The sequence below is a fragment of the Cephus cinctus genome, unplaced genomic scaffold (assembly GCF_000341935.2).
Source record: "Cephus cinctus unplaced genomic scaffold, Ccin1 Ccin1_scaffold0144, whole genome shotgun sequence".
Lineage (NCBI taxonomy): Eukaryota > Metazoa > Arthropoda > Insecta > Hymenoptera > Cephidae > Cephus > Cephus cinctus.
The window spans coordinates 82,136-95,145 of NW_014332874.1; the positions used below are offsets into that span (position 1 = coordinate 82,136).

Below are 13,010 nucleotides of genomic sequence, written 5' to 3' on the forward strand. Positions count from 1 at the left end.
ATAAAAAGAAAAAGATAAAGCTATATGGTTACAAAGAAGTATAGTTCTTCAAACCTTTCTGCGTACGCCAATATACATTTGCGCACACTCAACAGTTAGTTTGGTTGCCCACCGTAAAGGCGCCAACACCAAGAATTGTCAGTCTGGTTGCCTACCGCGGGCGATAATTGTATCCATCCTCTAAAATTATACGAGTCGACATTCAACAAATCTTTCGTCGTGTTAATTTGTGTCTTCCGCAAAAAAGTTTTAAGAAAAATACAAAAAAGTCTATCAATTTCATCATATACAATCACGAGTAGAATTCTTGAGCGAGACGGAACTGAGGACAAGGCCAACTTCAAGATCAACGTCGCTTAGATTTCTTCTGTGCGAGAAGTTCTAACGATTTATTTTCCTAGTACGCTCGATTGCATTCCTAAGCAGCTGTTCGAGATGGACTGGTATTGGGAGGAATGGATATAAATCATATTTGCCAGCCGAAAAGTATTTTCGTGGAGATGGTCGACGTGACGTGACCAGAGGTGTTCCCGTGGGTGAACGTAAGATTGGTGCGATACTTCAAGTTTAGTTCGGTGGAAAATGATAATACATCTGGATTAATAAATCATCGAAGGTCAGTATCCATGTGTTCCAAAATACCACGAGTTATTCCGAAGCTTGTAGATACAGTAAAGAAATAATGGATAAGGAGTGAGATGCAAGATGTGGAAGACGGCCTATACAAGAATAACATTCCTTCATCTAGGTTATTTTACTCAAAAGCAACTAAATCGATAGACACATGTTTCATTGATTTCGTATTAAATATTGCTGACCGATTTATCAAGTGACTGTTCGTTATTTGCGTTTTCGAAGTTTTAAACAGATCATGAAAATTTGGTTGGTCGTTGAAGAAATTGTCAAATAGAATCTCTTATGTTTCACAGATTAATGGCGGGATGAATAAAGATTTTCAGATAGTGATGAATCACGAAATATCTACTGAGGGTGGCAACTGTCACGTACTAAAATCTGAAAAGAAATTCTTCGGGATGTCAGGGTTGCATACCGCCATAAATTTTTCGTTTTTCTCGTGCTCCCCCTCTTTCTCTTCTTCGTCCCGCTTTGGTGAACACCTATGAATAACGAATGGCATCCTTTCATCTTTTCCTTTCCTCGACAAAAACAAAAACAAAACAAAAACTTTCCTCGAGTGGACGATATTGTTTCACTTCAGTCGAGTATCCAGCAATTTAATTTATTGCGCAAGGTCGTGCGCTACACATCACGTCTACTTCCTACCCACGAATAAACAATACCACTCGTCACATGAAACTAACAGTATAACTTACTCGGATAGATATTTTGTATGTTTAACAAAGAATGACAGAATGAAGAAAGATTAGAAACATGGATTAGAGGAGTAAATATTCCATGATAATACAGTGAAAGGTAGGAAACAGGATATTTCCTTTGGTATCGAATAAATGGGCGTTAAAGGGATGAGGCGGGAGCAAGCGCGGAGAGCTTGAACGATCGATGGGCCCTTAAAATTGGTTGACATTTTAACACTGCTTCAATAATATTACATTGCAGCAAGGGGATAATCAAAAACTCAAAATGATTTGCCGTAATGTCAAACCGAAAGTTACTTCGTCTCGGAAGATTACCATTAAATGTATTATGCATGAACGCCTCTATATATACAGCCAGCTTATACCTGAGACTTTGCGAGGAAAATCGATAATAGAATTGCCTATGGCATGTGAGACTATTCTAAAGGCAAGGTGATTTCGGAGCCTCCTCGCCCCATCTCTTACATTGAGAAATTTCTTTTCATAAAATATGACATGCTCCGTTATTAGTATTCCTCGCAATTCCAAAATCGACTGGATTCACGTCATGCTAGGCTACTCAATTGGTAGTTTCAGATCTGGGTTTCGTAGAATATCAAAAACTATGTCATAAAATGTGAGGAATTCTTTAGTCATATATCCCAAAGACCGATAATTCATTCGATAATATTACCACGCTCTATGCCATACAACTCATTGTCAGTTTTACTAGCAAGATTTTGTTTACAACGAATGAGTATTGATGTTCGATACCTATTAATTATGTATAATAATTATAAAGTACTAGGACATGGAAGTCCCGTTTTTCCGTTTCGAGGCACATAAATAATAATTCCGAAAGAATAATAAAGACAATAATAAAATAAAAGAAGCGACCCGACTGACTAATATTTTTATTCCGGAGTCATAGAACTTTAGTAGTAATTTACGCTTAGGTGACAGCAGTGATTTTTCTTCGAATTCAACAGACTCTGCTTTTAAATTACAGAGTACTATGGAAATAAACTCTCGATGCAAACCTCTCGTCTAACACTCGACCGAGGAAAGGTTATCCACAAAGACATTAAGGGAGGTTTGATAGTATGACGGTGATGCTGCTGCAACGTTCCGCCTCCCCGCAGTTGACGCACAGCCAAAAGATAGCCAACAGCAATACAAAGCCACCATTCCTGTTTTTCTTTGAAAGTCAAGAGCACCGAAGCAGCGACAGCAAGAACAACAATAATAACAATAGCACCGGTACAAACAACAACGTTATAAGAAACAATAATAATAGCAAGATCATTAGGACAACAACGCGTGAAAGCGGTGATAGCGGTGTTAGTGGTCGTATCGGTGGTGGTGGTGGTGGCTACGGTGGTAGTGGCGGCATTTGTAGTGGAGGTGGCGTCAGCGGCTGTGGTAGCGGTGGCGGCGGCGGTGCCGGCGTAGCGGCGGCGGCAACGTCGTACACCAGGATTGGGGGGCAGGGTGTCGCGATGCGATATTATCGTTTGTGGATATATGCTTGCAACATAGTCGTATTTGGCAGTGCTGTAGGGCTGGCGACTGCCGTATCACGAACACTACTCTTTTCGGGGGATCCCCGACGTCAGTTAATACCAGGCGTACCCCGAGCCTTCGACCCCACGGCACTCTACGCCTACCTCGCACTTGCGACTCAATTGGGCCTGATGCAATTTCTTGGATGTGTTGCCGCGAGACGACTTAATACTCGTCTCCTCAATGCCTACTGGATTCTTCTACTAGCTCTTCTCTTTGGGGATACAGTTGTAGGCATAGCATGGGTCTTTCGGTTTGAAAGAATGTGCGCTGAACTTCGACCTACTCTCAGGTTTAAATTGCAAACAGAGTACGCGAAAGAGCCGCGCTTCAGCGAACAGTGGGATCGTCTTCAGCGGGAATTTTCTTGCTGCGGTGTCACCGGACCGCGTGACTTCGGTTCTCGCTGGCCTCAGACTTGCTGCCCCCCTGCTTCTAATGCCAGCGAATCTTGTTTACAACCCTATGTCCGCGGTTGCGAGGAGACCCTTATTCGGTGGCTCCGCAGAACAGCCGATCTTCTGTTTGTACTAGGGTTTTGCGTTATTACCTTTGCCAAACTCTGCTTTCTTGGAATTTTACGTTATGAAATACGAGAAATGATCCAGAAGATACGGCTGCTCCGCGAGCCGCCGTCTGCGGTTCCTCCGTTGATTCAACCATTTTCTCAAGTCATACCGGATACAACAAATAATGGGGGCATAATCAGGCGGCCAACTTTACCTACAGCAACATCCGGTATGAATTTCCATGAGTTACTATAAGTTTTTAATAATTTTTTCAAATCCTGTAGTACGAATTGATCAGGACTAATGGACTTGTTTCTAGGAAATGCAACGCTGTTGATGCAATCCGACGACTGCAATTCCGGAAGACATCCGCTATTGGCAAGTACGGTACAAGATGGAGGTGCTGACAGTGACACAAACAGTCACTGTGCTTTAATACTTGAAGAATTAACACCGACGCCAGCTCCTCATAACTATGGATCTCGAGAGAAGAGTAACGGAAACAACAACTACGAAATGCGAGAATTCAATAGAAGATTGTTACTCTCGAATGGAAACAGTCCCGGAGCAGGTGTAACTGCTGCTAGTCAAAGTAGACATACCTGACTATGGAAGTGGTGGCGACATACCTGGAATTGTTTTTCCTATAGCAACAACAGACCCTCAGAACTAAAAATATATAACTAAACATATATTGTGTTTTTTAAGTCTATGGATGAGCCAAAGGCTTCAAAAACGGACATACGCTGGAGGATCAAATTTTAAGTGGCGCAAAGCTGGGTCTAGAGACAAACTACGATCGTCAGGTCACATTTGTTATTTGACATTACTATAAGCATGTTGCTTTTGTAATGCTATATAACGAAGAATTATTATTAATAATACATTGATACTATCATTGATGGCATTACACTGCAAATAAGACGCTCCGTCACGTACTTCTTATCAAATATTGACCAAGAATTCATAATGCATAATTTGTCCATAAATACAGGCAGAGTATTCGTACTCTTTTCAAACGAACAAGATGCAAAACTATTTTTTAAATTGTTTAGATATCACATAAGTGTAATGTTACCATGTTTTAATTTATTGTTCCGCGGAAGTTAGTTTGCAAGCATAGGTCGTTTAATAGTAATTATTAAAGAATATCATTATTTATAAACGAACATGTACGACAAAATCACCGGATATATCAAGATTACCATGAATTCGTAACCAATCAGATAAGGAAATCAGAATAACCTTGGCCCTTTGAGCAAGCAATTTTTCTTCTTTTCCCGATGCTCGGCCATATGCTATGTTGCCTTGGTCATTAAAATTTTATAGACAATATGCCGAATATAAATCTTAACATTGTAATCGCTCCGAGCGAGGAGAAGATGTATAAATACATCAGTACATATATAACCGAGATCACACACGGTATGGATGTGAAGAGTGTATTTTAGAATTTAGAAAGCTTACATGTTAATCAAGCTAAAATTGGCAGCCTATAGCTCGTAGCTGATAGCTACAAAGCTTTTTTTATTATTAAATCAATATTCTGTTATATTAACCTAAGTTTATTACTATCATTTAACAGCGGTTTTAAGTTCGAAAAAGAAATGATTATCATGAATGCGTAAGGATGACTTAAGTATCATCTGAAGATTAGTCGCCAATTTCAGCTTGATTATATGTTAGCGTAATAGATAAGATCATTTTGTAGGAAAAAAAGTTATTTGCGCGAAGAAAGGTAACAAACAAACAGACAGACAGACAGACAGGTAGCTAAAATGAGAGAAAAGAGTGATGCAAGTAGTATAGCTATTTCTGATAATGACCAATTAACGATAGTGCCTCTGACAAACAGTTTCAAGAAATAAACTCATAATCTCTGTGCTTGTTCGAAGGGTACTAAGCATCAAATCTTCATACGTGTAGTTCTGTAATATCTGTCCGTCCTAAGATGGTCAAATAGACCGCTTCTTTAGATTTATGTATTTTAGCGGTAAGAAAGTTTTGTATATCCCCGTAAATTCAAAATGAGTTTTCATCGTTTACAAAGTTCACTATTGCAAAATAATTACGAACATTACGAACGATGCCAGTCGTATGTCATAGTACTTGTAACTTCTTCATAACTTTAATATCCTGTATGACTATTTCGGCTGATTTACTTAACCCAAGTTACAATATATTTCTGTTTACATTACAAAAATTAATACAAACTTTATAGATGGTTTGTAATGTTTATGCTGCGAAATTAGGAATTGCAGTAGGCTGTGCCCCTCTCTAGTAATTACAAGCATAAATTGTAAAAAATGGAATAGAATCAGTGACTATATTTTCACCGATGTCAATTTGAGAGGTGAAATACGTGTGTTCTATATCTAAATATTACAAAACTATAGATATATATTTAACTCTCATTCGGCTCCGATGAAAACATTAGCTAGGCTCAGCATAAGATCTGGGGCCAAATCAGAAGGAAACTGGACATGCAGGGGGACACAAATTTCTCTATAAGATCGTCAGTTTATCGTGCAACAATCAGCCACGGTGTTGAGGTTATGTAAGAATATAATCTCGATAAATTACCATGTTAAATTACATTTATGATAACAACTTTGCTGCTACAGCTTGTAATTTTTTGATTCTCAACTAGCAAGCAATGCTCAATCATGTAACAATACCAAATATTGGCTCTCTTTGGCAGAAGCAGTGGTTCAGGGAGTGCATATGTTTAATTGGTGAAATTTTTAAACTTTCAGAGTTTAAGATCAATAACCAATCAAATAATTTTGCTCCTTTATCGCTCTTTCTGCTGAACTATTAGGACGACTTAGATGACACTCGAATTTTCACAGCAGCTTAGCTTATTTCTTGAACTTCGAACCAAAACTTGAAATGATGAGTAGGTATATGCGTATAAGAGAATAACAAAAGGGGCACGGAAGTGAGGAATCTCGATCAAAGCTTGATTTTTTGTTTGTTATAAGACCTGTTCTGAGATATTGTTATGAGATATCGCTATGAGATATAATTTGAAACGCTAATAATTTTGGTCTTGTCGGTAAACCGTTTTTTTATTGCGAAAATATGTATTACGAATTGGTTACGTCTACTTCACCAAGGTATGTTCAAGTATATGGCTTCCACTTAAAACTCCCCTGATAGCAAACAGGTAAATTCCTATTTGCTAATTGGTAAGTTGTAGGTAATCGAAAGATATGATGCTTTTACTTGGTTAACCTCATTATTATCATATAAAGTTTCTATCCATATTTACTCTGGAAGCTATTTGATAAATCATGAAAATATTAAAATCTGTTTGAAAAGAACACTCATATACACTGAGACCTCCGATAAGTTAACCTGTCGGGAGCTAAACAAATTAGACTTCTTCCAGTAAGTTCATTCCCCTACTACCTTCCACTTTCTCTCCGATCCTCGAGTGGGAGAATGGGTACAGAGTCACGTAGCAAGCTTGCCGCTGGAAGGACTATCTCGTCTCTCTACTGAGCAGGTAAAAAAGTCTCAAGAAGAGGTCGATCTTAACTTTTCGGAGGTTCATTTCTTAACTTATTGGAAGAGACATTAACTTATTGGGGGTTTACGTATTGGAAGTCCCACTCAGTCCCACTGCATTAGAATCATTTGCGATAGTGTAAAGTATACATATATGCACATTTTTTTCATATAGAAATTTTATCAGTATTATTATAATATTTGCAAAAAAGTCAGACCTTTTATATACAGGGATATTCACGGCAAACGCATCAGCTGAAATTACCCGTGAACGAATGATTTCATAAATTAGAGCAGGGTGGTATCATTAAAGAAATGAAAGCTAACGTCATAACATTGCTAAGATCATGAATTTCACATTCTTTCATTTGTTTAACAAGCCCACACTGCCTCCATAGAACTGTTCAATCGCGTTCAACTTCAGCTGGCGCGTTTGCCGCGAATAACCCTGTATATGCAAATCATGTAAAAATTTCAATGCAAGAGTAAGTTAGCAAAAAGTTATTTTATAGTATGATAGGGCCTTTCCCAGTGTTTCAAAAATACATAATTCCTACAACGTTTAAATTACATTAAAATATCTTGCTATTCATGCTATGTTAGAAAACTAAATTTACTTAAAACGAGACACAGTTATACTTCGTTGAAATCCCAAGTTAAATATAGACAGACACTTTATATGCAACAGTACACTGTATAATTAAATATACGATATATTCGCATTTGATATCGACAATTATCAGTAGCAGAGCTCGTCAACAGTGCACAAAAAGCACATTATTATTTTAAGTGCATAACCAATTACAGCTTAACAATTTCTAACGCGAGCTATCTGTATTGAATAATGTTGCTGAATATTATATTGTGTAAGAGCATACATATAAACAAAAAATATACAACGCACATGACGTGATTACATGCTATATAATTTTTTATCACAAAAATGGGATGTATATGTTACACATAATTCTGAGTAACATAGACACATGGTAAATGTTATAATGTTATTAACTTTGAAAGGTTTTAGAAATTAATAACTATAAGTATATAATTCAATGACCGAAAATGATCAATTATTACTTCTAAATGTTATTGTCTTATCAATATATGATTTTAAATTTTTTCTTCAAATAAACTTAAAGTTTTGAGATTTTCTCCCAGAGATAAGTACATCCCATTTTCGTGATGACAAGTCCACGTAGTAATTGAACGTGAATATTTCCATAGGATTGTGTTGAAATACCTGACGTTAATTGGCTTCCTAGAGAAAAATAATCACCACCGTAAATGTATCCGTTAATAAATTCCAAAGCAAACAATAATGTTTATTAGTAGTTTGTGTATAGTCAACCGCATTAATGGTGTTAACGGTAGACGCCGTGCGGTGAGGTAAGAGAGGAGATGTGGGAGACGCCTGCTTGCGTATCGCCTGATATGCGATATAGCCACCACGTCGCATATATCTCTCTTTCTCTTACTAACGCTGTTTGACGAGGATGGATAATCGAAAAGTCTATCTCATTCCCACTACCGAAAGTCCCATAGCTCCTTCTCGTTTCTTATCGGGATAGTAGCTGTTCTCGTCATAGAGCATTAGTCTGAGAGAGAGAGAGCAAGAGCGTGCGCCCGGACATGAGCAGTCCCCCACCAAACTCCCTATTGCGCATGAGGGGCCTTGTTGGCGTCTCGCTTACACTAGTGTTGTGCAGCAAGAACGCACCGAGCGATGCTCTGGCGTCTCGCTCGCACCTTAGTGCTTTCTGCGTTGCACGCATAGGCATACGCAAGCAGGCGCCTCCCAAATCTCCTCTCTTACCTCAACGCACGGCGTCCACCGTTGTCACCATTAATGCGGTTGACTGTACAGTAATTTATAATAGGAATTGTCGAGGCTCGATCGCCTGTTTAAGAAACGGCCGAATTATAATTTTGGACATTTTCAATCAGATGTAGCATAATTTCAGTTTGTTGAACCAAAAGGATTAAGAATAACGAGAAGTACACCAGCTCGTAAACGTTTAATTCTTTGAATATTAATTCTGCTCAATTCTATGGGGCACTTTACAACTGACGGGCACTAACAACTGGAATTGGATAACAGGGTAAGAGAAACATGAGATTCGTTGATACTCGAACGTAATATAAATGAAAGATCGATCAACTTAGTTTACTCATACAGTGGCTGTTCGTTATTATAAATTTAAAGGTTCTTTCCTAATCAGGCTGTCGAATTATTGTTTAACGTATTAACAATCGATAAGAATGTTATAGCTTAAACCTTGCAGATACACGGCCTATGCTGTGACATCTGTGTATAGGAATGTACGATATTATTATTAGTATTATCGTCATCCTAATTTATATTATAAATCGTTAATATTATTATTAATCTTATTGTTGAGATTATCATTATTATTATCGACTATCTTTGGTTGAAAAAATAGAAGGCTACAGTGTTATCGCAAACCGCCCAAGTGTACATAACTGCGCTAAATATTGATTCAAGTACACTCTTGCTTTTGGTCGAGTGGGATGACCCTTGTGAAATAAGACAAGTTTTAATCACATTTACAGTGAGTAACTTTAATATTCGGACACTATGAGATTTTTACTATATTACGTTATAACTTAATTTCTAACAAAAAAAAATGATTAAGGATTATGATGACGTATACGCTTAATAAACAATAGCGTAAGTTTTGTTTACATAATTTACAATAGTTGTTCAATAATACGGTTTAAATAAAACTGTCCGATTTTCACGTTACTTTAATATTCGGACACTTTACAATGTAGCGCTTTTTCCAATGTTCAAGCCGAGTTACGCCAAATTAGAGTACAATGTTTATTTACAAATCTAGTCAAGCGTTCTAGTTTAAGCCTTATTTTATTAGTTATTTGTCGATCATCGTGCAATACACTTGTACAATGCCTCGCAAAGCGAACACAAGTTTTGATATACGGCAATTTGTAATACATCATAATGTCAAAAGAAAATCGTACAGAGAAATTGCTGCTCTGCTAAACGTAAGCAAGAGTACAGTGGGAGATATAGTCAAGCGGTTCAAATGCGAGGATCGTATAGATTTTATACCCCAAAAAGGCCAACCGAAGAAACTAGACGTTCGCGATGAGAGAAAATTGCTAAGAAAAATGAAGAAGGACCCTACGCTCAGTGCCCTAAAATTAGCATCAGAGCTGTTAAACGAGACTGGAAAAAACGTGCATCCTCAAACGATCCGCAGAGCCTTAAAAAATAGCGGCTACAATGGAAGAGTGGCTAGAAAGAAACCGTACGTGAGTGAAAAGAATCGAAAGAAGAGACTGAATTAAGCCAAAGAATTTATTTTGAAGGATGAAACATGGTGGAATGATCTCATCTTTTCTGACGAAAGTAAATTTAATATTTTTGGGTCAGATGGACGAAGGATGGTGTGGCGGAAAAAAAAAAGGAAGAGTTTAAATTTAAAAATCTTCGGTCAAACGTAAAGCACGGAGGTGGCAGTGTAATGGTCTGGGGCTGTATTTCGACTTTCGGACCGGGCGAATTAGTTTTCATCGAAAAAAATATATTATTAGATGGTAAAGATGGGTATTTATTAAAGGCGAAGTCGCCATACGGTGGAAATAATATTTATATACAAGATGTCCCATTTTAAATGATTCATTAGAATAGCTTACGATCCAAGGATTTAATAAAAAAAAAGTGTCCTATAAAAGTGGCACGGTTTCGAGGGGGAATTGTAGAACAAATATGAAGAAAAATGTAGAAATCAAAATAGTGATGTTACGGCAAGAAACGCTTTTTTAAATAGAATCATATTTTTTTTCAAGTTCCTTGGTTGAAAACCTATAACTTTTGGAGGAACTAATTCTTGACTAACTCAAAGGTTAACGATGTTTTCCTCAATTGAATAGCTAAAATCAATATCCAGAACATTTTTTCCACAAACTAACGTTCTTTTTGTCATTAACGTTGTTATTATTTACATAAAAATTGCAAGGTTGACAGTTTTAGATAACGAATACGGATGTACCAAGCTGTCGACGGGGATGTGCTCGAGCATCTCTAAAAGAGACTCTTCTCCTCCTTACACCTACAAACATACACACACAAGCGCGCGCGCGCTCACCACAGAGAGTTGAAAATGATTTTCTTTTTTAAAAAGCACTAGTTTTGTCAATTCTTTAATTTCTAGTGTTTTCACAAGTAAATATTAATGATTGCCAACATTTTCTATATACTTGTTCAAGTCTTAGAGACAGTACGAAAACTAAAAAATTCAGTATTTAACGTCATAAAATTAGTTTAAAAAATTGAAAACTAAGCGGACGAAGATGAGACATCCATTGTCTCATCGTGCAGCAAAGGCAAAGGGTAGCAATGGCAGGCAAAATACATGGAAGGACTTGCAGAGGGATTTTTAAAAATAGAGGGAACAGCATTTGCAAGTGGGGGTATCTCTTCCACAGTCCATTAATATCATACTGTGTACTCCATAATACGTCTTACACACAAAATAAAATTAATATTTCTCAAATACCTTCTTTTAATTTATATTTGCTTCTATAGAATATATAATCTTTTAGCAGACTTTCTTTTTTTACTCTCGAAATCAGGCATGCAGTGCACGCGGTCAAATGTCGCGAAAAATATAGTTTACATAACATCCATGCCGCGTAAGCCTTGTAATTATTGACTTTATGACTAAGGTTACTTTTACTTAACTCTTTTGCTACCGACAGCACATGTATGTCCCAAAAACTACACCTCTATGAATTACCAACTAAGGTGAATAAATCACCTTATAAAGTAATCACGGAGCGGGTAAATACAAAAAATATTGCAAAAACTAAAAATATAAAATTCGTAATGAATGGGTTAAAACTTCTTTTAATACTTACAGTGAGTAACTTTAATATTCGGACACTATGAGATTTTTACTATATTACGTTATAACTTAATTTCTAACAAAAAAAAATGATTAAGGATTATGATGACGTATACGCTTAATAAACAATAGCGTAAGTTTTGTTTACATAATTTACAATAGTTGTTCAATAATACGGTTTAAATAAAACTGTCCGATTTTCACGTTACTTTAATATTCGGACACTTTACAATGTAGCGCTTTTTTCCAATGTTCAAGCCGAGTTACGCCGAGTTAGAGAACAATGTTTGTTTACAAATCTAGTCAAGCGTTTTAGTTTAAGCCTTATTTCATTAGTTATTTGTCGATCATCGTGCAATACACTTGTACAATGCCTCGCAAAGCGAACACAAGTTTTGATATACGGCAATTTGTAATACATCATAATGTCAAAAGAAAATCGTACAGAGAAATTGCTGCTCTGCTAAACGTAAGCAAGAGTACAGTGGGAGATATAGTCAAGCGGTTCAAATGCGAGGATCGTATAGATTTTATACCCCAAAAAGGCCAACCGAAGAAACTAGACGTTCGCGATGAGAGAAAATTGCTAAGAAAAATGAAGAAGGACCCTACGCTCAGTGCCCTAAAATTAGCATCAGAGCTGTTAAACGAGACTGGAAAAAACGTGCATCCTCAAACGATCCGCAGAGCCTTAAAAAATAGCGGCTACAATGGAAGAGTGGCTAGAAAGAAACCGTACGTGAGTGAAAAGAATCGAAAGAAGAGACTGAATTAAGCCAAAGAATTTATTTTGAAGGATGAAACATGGTGGAATGATCTCATCTTTTCTGACGAAAGTAAATTTAATATTTTTGGGTCAGATGGACGAAGGATGGTGTGGCGGAAAAAAAAAAGGAAGAGTTTAAATTTAAAAATCTTCGGTCAAACGTAAAGCACGGAGGTGGCAGTGTAATGGTCTGGGGCTGTATTTCGACTTTCGGACCGGGCGAATTAGTTTTCAACGAAAAGATTATGGACAAAAATTTGTACCTGACCAAATTGAAAAAAAAATTACACAGAAGTGCTACAAAAATGGGGATTTTAAATACGTTCTAGTTCTAACAGGATAATGACCCGAAACATAAGGCACGCATTGTGCAGGAATATTTGCTGTACAATTGCCCAAAAGTTTTGCAACCACCACCTCAATCACCTGACCTTAACCCCATTGAAAATGT

The 13,010-nt window shown here is 37.1% G+C and overlaps 2 protein-coding genes across 4 annotated transcripts in view; one reads left to right on the plus strand and one right to left on the minus strand.

Annotated features, from left to right (window-relative positions):
• The window catches only part of LOC107263278 (pseudouridine-5'-phosphate glycosidase), a 44,299-nt gene that overhangs the window by 25,936 nt on the left and 5,353 nt on the right, over window positions 1-13,010 (minus strand). The gene's annotated exons all lie outside the window — the stretch shown is intronic.
• Window positions 119-7,814, plus strand: LOC107263279. Its single transcript, XM_015730294.2, has 3 exons — window positions 119-616; window positions 2,326-3,617; window positions 3,708-7,814. Exons 2-3 carry the CDS (start codon window positions 2,420-2,422, stop codon window positions 3,992-3,994), a joined length of 1,485 nt encoding a protein of 494 aa, XP_015585780.1. The 5' UTR covers window positions 119-616; window positions 2,326-2,419; the 3' UTR covers window positions 3,995-7,814.